Source organism: Mustelus asterias, chromosome 7 (genome assembly GCF_964213995.1).
Source record: "Mustelus asterias chromosome 7, sMusAst1.hap1.1, whole genome shotgun sequence".
NCBI classification, from domain to species: domain Eukaryota; kingdom Metazoa; phylum Chordata; class Chondrichthyes; order Carcharhiniformes; family Triakidae; genus Mustelus; species Mustelus asterias.
This window is the reverse complement of record NC_135807.1, coordinates 95,423,388-95,438,668: the sequence shown is the minus strand read 5'-3', so window position 1 is coordinate 95,438,668 and position 15,281 is coordinate 95,423,388. Positions and strand designations below refer to the sequence as shown.

The 15,281-nt window shown below is 42.0% G+C and overlaps 1 protein-coding gene across 1 annotated transcript in view; it reads left to right on the top strand.

Moving 5' to 3' along the window:
- enpp2 (ectonucleotide pyrophosphatase/phosphodiesterase 2) overlaps positions 1-15,281 on the top strand; it is an 88,952-nt gene that overhangs the window by 23,236 nt on the left and 50,435 nt on the right. The window contains exons 10-12 of the mRNA XM_078216508.1: positions 5,018-5,073; positions 5,889-5,954; positions 13,065-13,137. Coding sequence (XP_078072634.1) covers positions 5,018-5,073; positions 5,889-5,954; positions 13,065-13,137 — 195 coding nt within the window. The remainder of the gene's footprint in view (positions 1-5,017; positions 5,074-5,888; positions 5,955-13,064; positions 13,138-15,281) is intronic.

The following is a 15,281-nucleotide window of genomic DNA, read 5'->3' as shown; positions in this document are numbered from 1 at the left end:
ATATGGATCGCTTCAGTATCTGAGAAGTTGTGAATGGTACTGAACATTATGTAATCATCTGTGAACATCCATTTCTGACCCTATGGAGGGAAGGTCACTGATGAAGCAGCTGATGATGGTTGGGCCCAGGAGGTGAGGAACTTCTTGGTTTTGGTTCAGTGGTAACACTCACTGTCTGAGCCAGTATCTTGTGAATTATCTAGCTCCATTCAAGGCGTTCCAGCACAGAATCCCGACTGTCACGTTAATGATGTGCTGGCAAAGGTGTTGTTATTCAGGTGAGATATTGAAGCAAGGCACATTTGGCCTCTCAGATATGTAAAAGATCCTCTGGTACAATTCAAAGAAAAACAGATCACTTCTCCCAATGTTCTGGCCAACATTTATCGCTCAGCCAACATCATATTTCGTACATTTCCAGAGCATTCAATTGGCTGTGAAACCCTAAGGTCATGAAAAGCACCATATATATAAGATATACACACACACTGTCACACACACTCACTGTCTCACCACACACACACCTCGTCACACACACACACTGACACACACCACACACTGTCACACACACAGTCACATATTTGGAATGCTGTGTACAGTTCTGGTCACCCTATTATGGAAAGGATATTATTAAACTAGAAAGAGTGCGGAAAAGATTTACTACGATGCTCCTGGGACTTGATGGTTTGAGTTATAAAGAGAGGCTGGATAGACTGGGACTTTTTTCTCTGGAGCGTAGGAGGCTGAGGGGTGACCTTATAGAGGTCTATAAAATAATGAGGGGCATAGACAAGGGAGATAGTCAATATCTTTTCCCAAAGGTAGGGGAGTCTAAAACTAGAGGGCATAGGTTTAAGGTGAGAGGGGAGAGATACAAAAGTGTCCAGAGGTGTAATTTTTTCACACAGAGGGTGGTGAGTGTCTGGAACAAGCTGCCAGAGGTAATAGTAGAGGCGGGTACAATTTTATCTTTTAAAAAGCATTTAGATACTTACATGGGTACGATGGGTATAGAGGGATATGAGCCAAATGCGGGCAATTGGGATTAGTTTAGGGGTTTTTTAAAAAAAGGACGACATGAACAAGTTGGGCCGAAGGGCCTGTTTCCATGCTGTAAACCTCGATGAATCTATGACTCTAGAAGGCAGTAAGTAACTCAGCTCAATGGTTTCCACCAGGCACTTCCAGGAACATACATGACATATCATAGAATAGAATCCCTACAGTGCTGAAGGAGGCCATTTGGCCCATCGAGCCTGCACTGACAACAATCCCACCCAGGCCCTTGCCCCGTAACCCCACATATTAACCCTGCTAATCCCCCTGACACTAAGGGGCAATTTAGCATGGCCAATCAATCTAACCTGTGCATCTTTGGAGTCTGGGAGGAAACCCACGCAGGCACGGGGAGAATGTGCAAACTCCATACAGACAGTTATCCGAGACTGGAATTGAACTCAAGTCCCTGGTGCTGTGAGGCAGCAGTACTAACCACTGTAGCACCGTGCCACCCATACATATTTTTACATATAATGTTCATGGTATATAATATTACGTATTCAATTCGAATTAGGTTAACTGATAACCTACAGTGCATTACAGACCAAAATGTTATGAAGTGCTCTTGAATGGTCCTACTTTTTGGGTGCCGTTCATCAGACACTTACAGATGCAACATCTTTCAGTTTGCTTCTCCATGTAATTTCAAACAGCCTGCGAGGCTCCAAACACCCCATGTGAGGCAGCAATTTTCATATACTTCCTCCGATCTGGCCTAATATTGTTGCTCATGATATGGCTTCTCTGTACTGGGGAGAATAAACACAGAGATGTGATTCTCTCTGCTAAGCTTCACTATTCGGTGCTCCTAATCTTGGCTTCCTGCTTCAAATTCCCTGTATTCCCAGTCCAATCCTTAGATCCCTGTTCAAACCAATCTGATTTTAAACTTTAAAAACATTGTTTTTTCTTAGCATTGTACAGCCGTTGTGAAAATTGACATTAGCGGTTTCAGACCATGGCTGCCTTGTCTATTTTCCAGTTTACTTTGTTCAACTAGGTTCCATTTTGGAGATTTTTACTCAGTTAATCATCCTAATATCTTTTCACCTCCTCACAGCCTGATCTTTGTATATGATCCAGCTGACTAGTTTAAAATCAAACCTGATCACAGGTTATTAAACCCATCAACCAATTCTTTGCAGCATTACAAATACCTGATTCAATTGTTCTCTCCACCCTTGCTTGTTTTGTTCAATCTTCTAAAGAAACTCACTTATCTTCAAATTCCAATAAAACATTAACTTGTCTTCTCTTTTGAAGAGTTGATGGAGCCGCACTGTGATGTCAGTTTTATTTTGGGCCTCAGGCTTTAGCAGTTTGGTCTGTTTTTTTATTTTGAGAGGTTTATTAATACCTTCTCAGCTACTTGTGCTTTGGGACACATTGTAGATTAGGATTATTATTTATAATATAAAGAATTAAAGCATATTTCTTTCTTTGTGTTAGTATTACTTTTGCTGTATCACATGCCGCTTGGGTGGCACGGTAGCACAGTGGTTAGCACTGCTGCCTCACAACGCCAGGGACCTAGGTCCGATTCCTGGCTTGGGTCACTGTCTGTGCGGAGTCTGCACATTCTTCCCATGTCTGCATGGGTTTCCTCCAGGTGCTCCGGTTTCCTCCCACAGTCCGAAAGATGTGCTAGTTAGGTGCATTGGGCATGCTAAATTCTCCCTCTGTGTACCTGAACAGGAACCGGAGTGTAGCGACTAGGGGATTTTCACAGTAACTTCATTGCAGTGTTAATGTAAGCCTACTTGTGACACTAATAAATAAAATAAATTACCGTTCTCCAGTTTTTGCTGCTACAGGGGGTGTCAGGTTATATAGGAATGGCTGATTCACCTCTGTTAATTTTTGGTTTGATTAGGTCAGAGGTTTATAAAGAAAATAACTTTACTGTCTATAATTGAAAATCACAACTTTTGATAAAGATTTAAGTGGCAGACCAGACCCAAGACCTTGTCGTATTGTGATCCACTATGGTGCAGACAGCTACTTATACGATCTCCCTGCCAGTCTATACTGGCTGAGAAAATCAGGTTAATGCCAGAATTTAATGATGAGAGAAAGTAGGAGGGCTGGGTTTCCATGCTTCTGTCATGTCGGAATGGAGATGGGGGATATGTAAAATGGTCCCTGGAACTAATTCCAGGATTCTGGCCCTCTATTCCTGTTTGTGGGATTTTATATAGCTCAGTTAAGGGTGAGATTAGTGAGCAGATAGGCAGCAATCTTGTCCTTGCTGACTCCATTGCCTTTTAGACAACTGTCAAAGGGGCTGAGAATTTTATTTGACAGTTTTATAAGCACTTAACCTTTTTTCAAGAGCTTTCGTGACATTTCAAAGACTTCCCAGTATTATCAGAGGGCTCATGAGTTCTGTTCACAGTGGATACTGGGTGAGTGGGGATGGAGGTTGCATGGGGGCCTGGGTGGAGGGAGTGAGGGAGTATTGTGCCTAATATTCAACCACAGAACTAGTTCGGTGTCCCTTTGGACCTTACTGCCTTGGCATCAGCCTGCCTCTCTACCACTTCCAGAAGTAGCGGCTCCAACTCCAGCCCATTCCCCCACCTATGGTTAAAATACTGTAGGCAAACATTGTCAAGCATGAGATAGGAAATGACCAAATTCCCACTTCGAGGATGAATCCAGGCCCAAGTATCTGTGTGGTGGCTAGGGGCAATATTCACTCAAGTTAATTTGTAATTTAAGTAGAATGCCTCCTAAAATTTGTACATCTGGGAATGACTGGACTAGCCATGTAAATACAAAACAATCAGAGGTTGGGCTCTCTGTGGCAGATGCCTCACCTTTAGACTCTCCAAAGCAGTGACAGGCAACCTAGGCTGGTGAGTGGGCCGCACGAGTGGCTCTCCCTTCATCTCAGTGGGCCACAAGATTGAAACCAGGCACGTTCACTTACCACGACCCCATGAATAAGATTAAATATATTTAATACATGCCAAATATTTCTTAACAAGTTATAGAAAATGGTTAATCATTTATACATGAATAGCACTGTCATCAACTTCAAATTGTGAAAACAGAAGAAACCTTTACACTTTGGACAGAGCGCACGTCTCTCACAGTCACTGTTTTGTGCAATCAACATGCACCTCACTTCACTTGTCATTGCTTTACACGTGTATCACTTCAGTCACAGCGCCAGGAAAAAAAACCACCCGGACAGAAATCAGTGGACTGTGGCAACCCTGTGCATGGGCGATGGTCAACAAAATGTCTTGTGGGCCACAATCAGAATCCAGATGGGCCGCATGTGGTCCCTGGGCCACAGGTTGCCCATCACTGCTCCAAAGCCTCTCCACTACCCAAAAAGCACCGATCAAGCATTTGATGGAATACTCTCTACTCCCCTAAGTGCGGCTCCAACTACACTCAGGAATCTCAACGCAAAATAAAGCAATCCCCTTGATCAGCAGTCCATCCATCACTTAACATATTGGTATACAGTAGCTGTGTGTGTACCATCTACAGGATGTACTACAACAACTCGCCAAGACTTCTTTGACAGCGCCTCTGAACGCTACTTTTACCACCTAGAAAGCTAAGGGCTGCAAGCAATTGAAGCGCCACCACCTCCCAGGTCCCATTTCAAATCTCACACCACCCTGACTTGGAAATACATAAATTTTCCTTTATCGTTGCTGTGTCAAAATCCTAGAACTCTCCCTATAACAGCACTGTTAGAGGCCCTTTACCATATCGACTGCAATGTTCAAGAAAAAAAACCATCACCACCTTCTCAAAGGAACAGGGGATCCATGCTGGGCTTGGTAAGAAAAAGATTTATTAGAATCAATTTAAAGAAATAAAAAGCTATGCAATATAAGAAAAGGCTTACTTTTGTCATTTAATGTTCATAAAAATATGTCACCTTGGTAACTTTTTTTACATTTTTCAATCGGATTTGTTTCCCATATTACACTAGATCTGGGTGACCACTGTCAATCAAGCGGTAAAGGCTGGCACATTTTTCTGGCCGATGTAAGTAATAGCTTGATTCGATCTCAATTGGCGCCTTTAAATGACTTAATGATTTAAGAAAACAAATGAAGAGAACTTCAGTATAGGATGTGGATATCTTTTGGGTGGGATTTTCTGTGCATCCCGTTGCGTGTTTCGTGGCCGCCAGGGAGCCCGCGGTGGGGGTTCACTGTCATCATGACCAGAAGATCCCGCTGGCGGGAACAGCCAGAACATTCCGGCCATTGGCTTTCGTCTTATTGTTCTATTGTAATATTTCCTGTCCTGGTAATTTAGAGCCAGGAAATCATTTTGCCGATTTTCAATTTTAATTGTACATAGATAGGTACTTTTTGCTGACGTGCTGGGTTAAAATTCCATCTGTGTGACACTACATCAAAGCAGTGTTACCTAGACTATGCTGATTTCTTGGGACAGACAGTGGCACCAGCAGCTCCCTGTGGCACTGTGTGTCCCTGTGGAATCAGCATGCTGCACAATGTTAACAAATTTTCATCCCATAATTGATTGCAATTTACTTTCATTGATCTCCTATACGTCTTCTCTGACTCCTTTGCCCTCTCTAACTTGGCTGTGTGGCAATCTGCCAACATTGTTTTGCATGCTGTATTCTCAGATATGTGCAATCACTTACTGTTGCCTGAAAAGGACAGTGAATGATCTTTAACCCCACTCTTGCATATTTAACGTCTGTTAACAGATCACAAAGGTGGTATCTGGACATTTCTCCTGCAATTTATTTTAAAGGCAGGATGTAAAATGTTTGTCTTTTAAGCTGGGTAAATCAAATGATATGTCTTTTTTTCTGGTTACAGTGTCATTCCCTATGAGCAAAGGGTATTCACAATACTTCAATGGCTGAAGTTGCCTGATAACGAAAGGTAAATATTATTCAGCAGATTAAAATTAACTCACGTGATCTGTTGCTTTATTATAACTTTTTAATGGAACAAAAAATAATAAAACAAGCATTTCCTAACTTTTTCATCTTAAACATAAAAATCATCTGCATGGCTGTGGTTTAATATTGTGAACCTTATAAAGCTAAACAAAGTTATAATCATTTTTCCAAATAAAAATGATTAATCGGCACAAGATCCTCTCCTGCTTTTCTGGAGCCAATTCAATTCCCAAGCACAGCGGTGAAAATGAGGGATGAGCCCAATAATGCCAGCCATCCTCTCCCCTAACATTGCCCAGAGAGTTCCTGGGAGACCAGTTGAGCAATGATGATGGGGGTGATGGGGCAGGGAGCGGTTGCTGCAGAGGAGTTCAGGGTGTTTTATCAGGGACAGGAAAGGAACAGTAGGAAAATGAGGTGGAAGGGTCCAAATGTAAGATGCCCAAGAGATGATTGTGGGAGTGCTCATCATAAGACTATAAGACGTAGGAGCAGGAATAGGCCATTTGGCCCATTGAGCCTGCTCCTCCATTCAATGAGATCATGACTGATCGGATATGATAATCATCAACTCCACTTTCCCACCTTATCCCCATAACCCTCGATTCCCTTACTGAATAAAAATCTGTCTATCTTGTACCTTTCACATTGGAGGATCTGACAGTAGTGGGCAACAAGCAAGGAAGGCCCTTTTTTATTTGACAGATTCCCAGTAGATAGAGTCATAGATCTTTGGCTAATGTGTTCCAACAGCAACCAGAGAGCATTTGGTGCCTATTTCTGCTGCTGTTTCTATCCCACCCTTGGGAACAGGATGATGATTTGAGTTTGAGAGTTCAGAGATCCTCACATCATGTCAGTCTCACTTATAGGATCATAGAATCCTACAGTGCAGAAGGAGGCCATTCGGCCCATTGAGTCTGCACCAACCACAATCCCACCCAGGCCCTATCCCTAGAACCCCATGCATTAACCCTAGCTAGTCCCCCTGACACTAAGGGATCAATTTAGCATGGCCAATCCACCTAACCTGCATATCTTTGGAGTGTGGGAGGAAACTGGAGCACCTGGAGGAAACGCACGCAGACACTGGGAGAATGTGCAAACTCCACATATTCAGTGACCCAAGCCAGGAATCGAACCAGGGTCCCTGGTGCTGTGAGGCAGCAGTGCTAACCACTGTGCCACCCATAATGTGGGTGTAGGTGAGGAGAAAAAAAACCTGACATAACAGGGGAAATTTTCCCATCCCGTCTGTTATGGAAATCATAGTGGGGGGGGGGGGGATGCAGACCATGGAAAGGTCCATTGACCTCGGGCAGGATTTTCCGGATTTGGGGTGAGCGCAGCCAGAAAATCCCTCCAATCTTGTCTTTGCTGCATTGTCTGCATGGACAAGGTCTGCTATGATGAAAAATTCATGATGAAAAATGGTTCGAAATTACCACCATAAGTAATCAAAATAAGGTCTTATGGTCTTATTTTGAAACTTTATTTTTGTTCTTTAAAAATGTACTTAAGTTTTCTAATAAACTGTCCTGTACATTATGATTGTCAATTTTCCTCATCCTCAAACTCTAAGTTTTTAAAAATCATTTTCTAAATGAATATTCCTACTTTGATTATTCATCAATCATGTCATGTTAAACCTCTCATCAAACATTTTCCACCAATAATATTTCTACCTAATTTAATTCTATCAAGTAAATTTCAGTTGATTTCTCTTTTGATGTTTCTTCCTTCTGCTTTCTGACCACAGTACTGGGAATTACAATTCCCAGATACATTCCCCAACAGAACTACCATAACTCAGACTCAGTTTCCTATTTCTCACCAATTCTGAGGTCTCTCCACTCCCCACCGACAAGATCCCTGTCCAGCCTTGTGGAAGCTTGAAGACATTGGGGGTTGGGGAGGGTTGGCTGGTGAGGGCAACTGCAAGTGGAAGTGGGGTTGGCGATGGGAACAAACAAATAGACAGGTATATTTCAAGAATATCGGAAGGGAGAAGGAGAAGTCGGTCAGCATACATGAACTCAGTCAAGACTGGAAAGCAAGAATTAGACCTCAGTGGAGAATATGGGAGTGGAAGAGAAAGAGAAGAGAACCTGAGTGGGAATGAGATGACAGAAGGACGTACACTTATTATAAGCAAAATAGTGCGGATGCTGGAATCTGAAGCAAGAACAGAGGATGCTAGAAAACCTCAGCATGTCTGCCAGCATCAATCAGAAGAGAGATAGAATTAACATTTGAGTCCCGAGACTGCTCATCAGAAGTGAAAGGAGAGAGAATGTGGAAACTACAACAAAAAGTAGCACAAGTAAGAACAAAAGCCAGATGGCCCGGAGTTAGAGGGGGCTGTTTGCACTGAGGCAATACATGTTTGGGATATTTAAAAACAGAGAAGAAATAGGGGATTTCAGATGGAGGAGAAAGGAGAAAGCTGCTGAACTCAATGTTGAGTCCCAAGGGCTGCAATATACCCAACTGGAGGATGAGAGGCTGACCCTCCAGTTTGCATTGGGCTTCACTGGCACACTGCAGCAGGCCAAGGGCGGACATGTGGGCCTGAGAGCACAGTGCTATTAGTGTTGGAGGTGGAGAAAGAGAGCTGGTGGCAGAGGAAGTCCCAGTTTTATGATGAGTGCAGGAAGAGAGAGGGAAAGAAAAAATCTCTTGAGGGTGGGATCTCTGTCTGATGTGGCAGTGGGGGAGGAGTTGCTGTGGACAAGTAAAACATTGCAGGATGAATTTTATGGAGCTTCACCTCCTCTCGCTTTGTAGTTTTGCTAAATGCACAGATTTGCTGCAAGCCCAACTTGTGCCATATTCGATTTTCCAGTTTTAAAAGTGAATGATTAAAAAAAGGTAGAGTGTTGAGTTAGCTATATTTATGCCCACTCTATACTCCTGTGAAAATTCACTTGAACAGATGAATTAGGAGCAGGAGTAGGCAACTTGGCCTCTTGAGTATTCTCCGCCATTTAATAAGATCATAGCTGATCTAATTTAACCTCAACTCCACATTCCCACTAACCCCCGGTAACCTTTCAACCTCCTGTTATCAAGAATCTATCCACCGCTGCGTTAAAAGTATTCAAAGTCTCTGCTTCCACTATCTTTTGAGGAAGAGAATTCCAAAGACTCATAACCCTCTGAGAGAAAACATTTCTCCTCAGCTCTGTCTTAAATGGGTGACCCCTTATTTTTAAACAATGATCAGGATTCCCCCACAAGAGGAAACATCCTCTCCACATGCACCTTGTCAAGACCCCTCAGGATCTTAAAGGTTTCAATCAAAGTCACTTCTTACTCTTCTAAACTTCAGAGGATACAAGCGTAGCCTGTCAACTTGTCCTCATAAGATAATCCTCCCATTCCAGCTATTAGTCTAGGAAACCTTCTCTGAACTGCTACACATTTACATCCTTCCTTAAATAAGGAGGCCAGTATGGTACACGTACTCCAGTTCTGATCTCAACCAGTGTCCTGTATAACTGAAACATGACCTCCTTTTTAATCAATTCACCTTGCAATAAAAGATAACATTCTATGAGCTTTCTTAATTACTTGCTGTACCTGCTTACTAATCTTGTGTGATTCATGCACTGGGACACTCAGATCCCTCTGCACCTTAGAGCTCTGCAATTTCTCACCATTTAGATAATAAGCTTCTCTTTTATTCTTCCGCGACAACTTCACTTTTCGCACACAATATTCCATTTGCCAGATCTTTGCTCACTCTCTTAAATCTATTTATATTTCTTAGTAGCCCCTTACGTCCTCTTCCCAACTACTTTCCGATCTATCTTTTGTTTTAATCTTTGTCTCCTTCATCCAGTTCATTTATATAAATCATAAAACATTGAGGCCCCGGCACTGATCCATGTGACACACTGCTTGTCGCATTTTGCCAACCAGAAAATGACCCACTTATGCCTACTCTCTGTTTCTTGTTAGCTAGCTAGCCAATAATTTTCTATCCATATCAACATGTTACCCCCTACACCATAAGCTTTTATTTTCTGCAATTAATGTTTGATGTAGCATTTTATCAAATGCCTTCTGGAAATCTAAGTACAGTACATCCACCGATTCCCCTTTATCCACAGCACATGTTACTTTTTCAAATAACTCCAATAAATCAGTTAAACATTATTTCCCTCTCTGCAAACCATGTTGTCTCTGCCTGTTTCCCTTGCATATATCCAAGTGTCTTACTCTAGCATTTTTAATAATAGCTTCTAGCATTTTCCCTATGACAGCTGGCCTATAGTTTCCTGTTTAGTGGTTCCCTGACATTTTGAATAAAATGGGGTGATCTTACCTTCTCATCCTGCCAGTCGATGGGGCGGGATGTGCCCGTAAGATTGCGCAAGGCAAATAATTGTGTTCGTGGCCGATTTTTCACCTCTTGCGATCTTACCGGGAAAAGGGTGCAAGGCTGATTTCAATATTTAAATATATTTTAAATTGAAATTAAATTTAATTAGTGAGCCTGGGACTCAATTGCATGGACTCACTTGCCTTAGCGACCTCACCAGTGAAGGTCCTCACAGGCAAGGATTACGTATGGTCCTCATCAACGGGGACTTGATGTGATAGCCTCGCTGATAGGACCAGTGGCCATTGAGGACGTCCAGGAAGTTGGGGGCAGGAAGGCAGTTCTCATGGGACAGTGACAGCCTGGCATCTTGGCACTGCCTACCAGGCACCGGGCAGTGTCAAGGGAGGCAGGGCCTGAGGGGGCAGGGCCTAAAGGCAGGTGGTGGTCGAGCTGCCAGCCCCATCCAGGTCTGACACCTGCCATACCCCACTCTGTAACCCCATCCCCAGACTGTCAAGGTAGGTGTGACTAATGATAGTAAGCAAAATCATGAGGAACATAAAAGGTGCAGTGGGGTACTGAGAAGGAAGTTTTGAAATTTAAAAAGGATATTTGAGAGAAAGCAAATAGATGTAAGGAAGGATTATCTTTTAGAGAAAAAAGGCTAAAAGGTGATTTAACAGAATGTTTACTAAGAGTCTACAATGTGTGGAACACTTTATTCCGTGGAGTAGTGGGCAGCATTCTGTCCTTTAAAGGAGAATTAAATAAATATGATGCCGAGAGAAACTTGGCTACTGGGAGAGAGTATATTGGTTGGATTAATTTTGGATTATTCCAGCAGAGAGGCTGCACAGACATGAAGAGGTGAATGACCTTTTTCTGTCCTGTAAAATATTTTTGGTTCTGTGGCTCTCAGTCAAGCTTTGTACAAGTAATTATGGTCATCATCTCTTCTTGCTCACTTAACTGTTGTCAATTCTCGCAAAGTCGAAATATTGATAACTGACCTACCTTCCAATGCTTCTGTCATCAACATTTGTGCTCTTAACAATGGCAACATAATCAGATAAGACTTGGTGCTAGAGGTAACCGTGCGTTCTAGAAACCGTAAGACTGAATGATACAACTATTTGGTACAAAAAAGTGAAACATTTCTGCATTGCTTGGCCTGCCCAGGCTTTTCTCCCATTGTAGAAGAAGATAGAGAGTGGTACCCATTCAAAAATAACCCTACTTGTACCGGCATGGTGTTTTATGTTGCTTGGGCGTCTGTTAGAACCTGACTTGCACATTGCACTCTGTATTCAATCTACATTGGGATTTTAATAGCACTCAAAGCATTAGGTACTAAGGTAACACTTTCCAAAGTGGTTCTACAATACAAATGCTCCATAAGTTACAAGACCTCACACCTTAATCAATGCAATTCATTTACCAATTAGTGTTTAGTGTAAGATGTAACCTTTCTCAACCCCCTCCCAGCACTGTCTCACGAAAATAGATGAGTTGGTTAGTGGAAAACAGGAAACAGGAAGTACCAGTTGTTGTTTATATGGGTTTATCTTTACATAATGTATCAGTTTATGGACTAACTAACTGAGTTGCAGCCACATTGAGAAGGATCTTTCCCACCGAAATATGTTTTCAGACACTGGTGTCAAGAAAGGTCTTTTGTGTAACAACATTGTAAATGATTTGGAGAAGATATTTAGTGAAATCTTATTCACATTTTTAAAAATTGTACTTATGTCTTTGCTAAAAATAGTGAACAATGAAAGCTTCACTAACACGTTAATGATTTTGCTGCATATAAATGACATGAAGAATTTATATCCTCAAGTTTCTTTAGAATGTTCAAATTCTTATCCTTTAAGGAATTTGCATATGTTATAATAATGATTTGATAATGCTTCTCCCCTGATTATGCTCTTCCTCAGAATACATGAACTTTTTCCTCAATATACCAAACAATTATTTTTCAGCGTTGTACTTTTGTTACACTATTTTGCCTGGTTACTCATACCAATAAAAATTGTCCCGATTTATGAAGATGAAATGATTACTTTCTTTAATTTCTCCCTGGATACACCCCACCCCCTTCCCCACTTATAAATACTCCACAAAAGCTCACCCAAACAAACATCGAAGGATAAAAGGCAGAACATTTTGGAAATACACAATAGGTTAGTTGGAATATGTAAAGGAAAAAAGCAGACCATGATTTTTGGTGTCTGTACCCTGTTCTGATGAAGATTTCTTTTGGGTACCTGATGCAGGCAAGGGCTTCTCAAAGGGAAATGGTGTCGAAACTTGCAAGGATTGTATCAGTATTTGCAGGGATTCTCCAGTGAAAGGATTTGAAATGCCCCAATTTAAGAGAAGTAGAACAAAGGTGAAAAGTATATATATTGGATGACCGATTGGAAAAGTAGTTTATGTAACAATTGTAAAGCGGTTTGGATTCTTTTGAAGACCAAAAAACCTGAGGAACGACTGGTTTTACCACAATTCAAAGAAATAGGTGCTTTTACATCCTTTCTTTCTCTGAGGTGGGGACAGAGAGCTAAGGTAGAATGTGGGAGAAGAGATAAATTGCTGGATAATTGAGCTTAATGGAAATCGAAATATCCAATATCAACTTCCTCTGTTTAAACCTTTGGCAGAAACTCCTCTCGTAAAGAAAGTGGAACCAGATTTTCCTGAGTGACTAGTTCAACAAACAAAACTATTCATTCTTAACATTTGCTTCAATTTCAGGCCCTATGCCTATGCCTTCTATTCAGAACAACCAGATGGTTACGGTCACAGATATGGACCATTCAGCTCAGAGGTTAGTAGAGCATGTTAATACTAAGATGGGGCACCGAAAGAGTCCAGCCTTTCCATATGTACAACACCTGTTGTTGCTGAAAGGAATTAACTGCTAATGTCAACCAGATGTTGGTGTTTTGTTTTGGGAAAAAAAAGCCTTTTTGTTCTTGCTTGTTCTCTGATGGATTTCCAAAGGTCCAGATTGCAAAAAGAAAAAAAGTAATAACAGAATAATAAACCAGAAGGGCATGTCAATTTGGGAATGACCTAATGATAAGCAATCATGTTCTGAATTTCTCTAACTTTTTTAACTTAACCTCCTGCGTAATGCAATATACTTCTCTTATGATTAAACATTGCGCTACATTTTTGATGCATCCTGTTTTATTTATTGCTGACCAGGTCAAGAGGGACTTTTCATTGAAATAACGTGAGGATTTTCAACTGTTGGCTGTCCATTTTTCACCTTAAAAACAGACAACCAGCAAAACACCTCCATCCTAAGCCCCCTTCTAACTTTGGGCAATCTCTATCCCTACTTAACGTCTGTGGCCACTGGACCTCAGACCTCCCTCCCCACACCCTCCTCCCACTCGCCCCAGCCTCTTGTCCAGCACCCCAGTCACCCACTCCCCCACCCCCCAAAACCCTGCAAGGCTTTTCCTACCCTCTGTACCTGGTACTCCTAAACATTACCTTACCGTCCGCTCCCAAAACATGGGCTCTGGCATGTTGAAACACTTCCTCTTCTGTTTGTGCAGGGACTAGAGTACTGCCAGCCAATCAGGTTGGCTGACAGCTGTCTAAGGCGGAACTTCATCCTGAGTGAAGGCAGAGGTTCTCCCGCCCTACAGCCAATTAACACTCATTCGCGATTGTTCTCCGCCAATTGGATGACAGAAAGGGAAACCTCATCATGTAAAATATTCATGTTGTTGGGTAGTTGGGCTGTTGTCATTGAGAGTGAGCAAAAAGTGATGACTTGATGGAAGAGCTAATCAGGTGGGATGTAAAATGGGCTGCTGAGTTACTATGAACCTAACTGTCCAAGATCAACTTCACCTCCAGATTTTAATTTTGCATCTTCAAGTAATCATTGATGCTAGCAGCTTTAAGTCTTGTTGCTTAAGTGAAAGTAAATTATTTGGTGTTTATACACTGCTGTTTTATAGAGATAGATGAGACAATGTCACAATATAATTAGGTTGACCTGACCCAGAACAGGACATTATCCACGAATCACCCTATAAAATATGAACTGACTTAATAATACTGTTCCCATTTATGGTATTGAATGAGGAAAGAATGTTGCCCACAGCATTGGCTCTTTTCATGAACAGTCGGGTCGTTCAGCCTCTGGGATTGTAACTCTCCAGGAATTGAAGACAACTCTCCAGGACACTGCTGCACCCAGCTCAGGAGAACAATCACAGGAACAGTAACAAAATACTTCCAATCACTTTCCATACTTTATTCATGATAAAAATATTCGATGATGGGGATATTGCTGTTTTACTGCACAGGCCTACCAGAGGCAGGAGACCTCCAGGAATATGTTAAACCGGAGTTGGTAATCCTATTGTTTGAGTGATCTCAAAGCTTTAACTTTCACCTCAACCATCGGAGCAGACAGTTTAAAGCTTCAATGAGAGGATTGTTGTTAATGATGTAATAAAACTTGTTTGAATAGTGGCATTTAATATTGGCACGAATTTAGAATTCTATGGCTATCAAAATTATGGTTGAATTCAGTGAAGCTGTGATATATCTGAATGTGTTTTGATAATTTAGTTCCAGTGGTGAGATTCCCAGTTTTTGGCAGCCTTCCACGTCATGCCTTGGTGGTCAACATCACCTGCTGTGGCTCAGGAGCCTCACTCTGAAATCGCGTTAAGACAGTGGGTTGAAAAGGTGCAGGTTTCGCTGGTCTCTGTTTGCTCTGGGCCTCCTTCTCGGCCAGATGAGCTTTACATTTCTGCTGGCTTCTTCCAAACAGTCAGCCTCCAGAAGTCACGGACATCATCGACTATCTCCCAGTTGTCAGCGTCAATGTCTGCCATCTTCATATCTTGATGCATGCCTTCTAGCGGAGTCCCCACGTTCTCCCCGTGTCTGCGTGGGTTTCCTCCGGGTGCTCCGGTTTCCTCCCACAGTCCGAAAGAT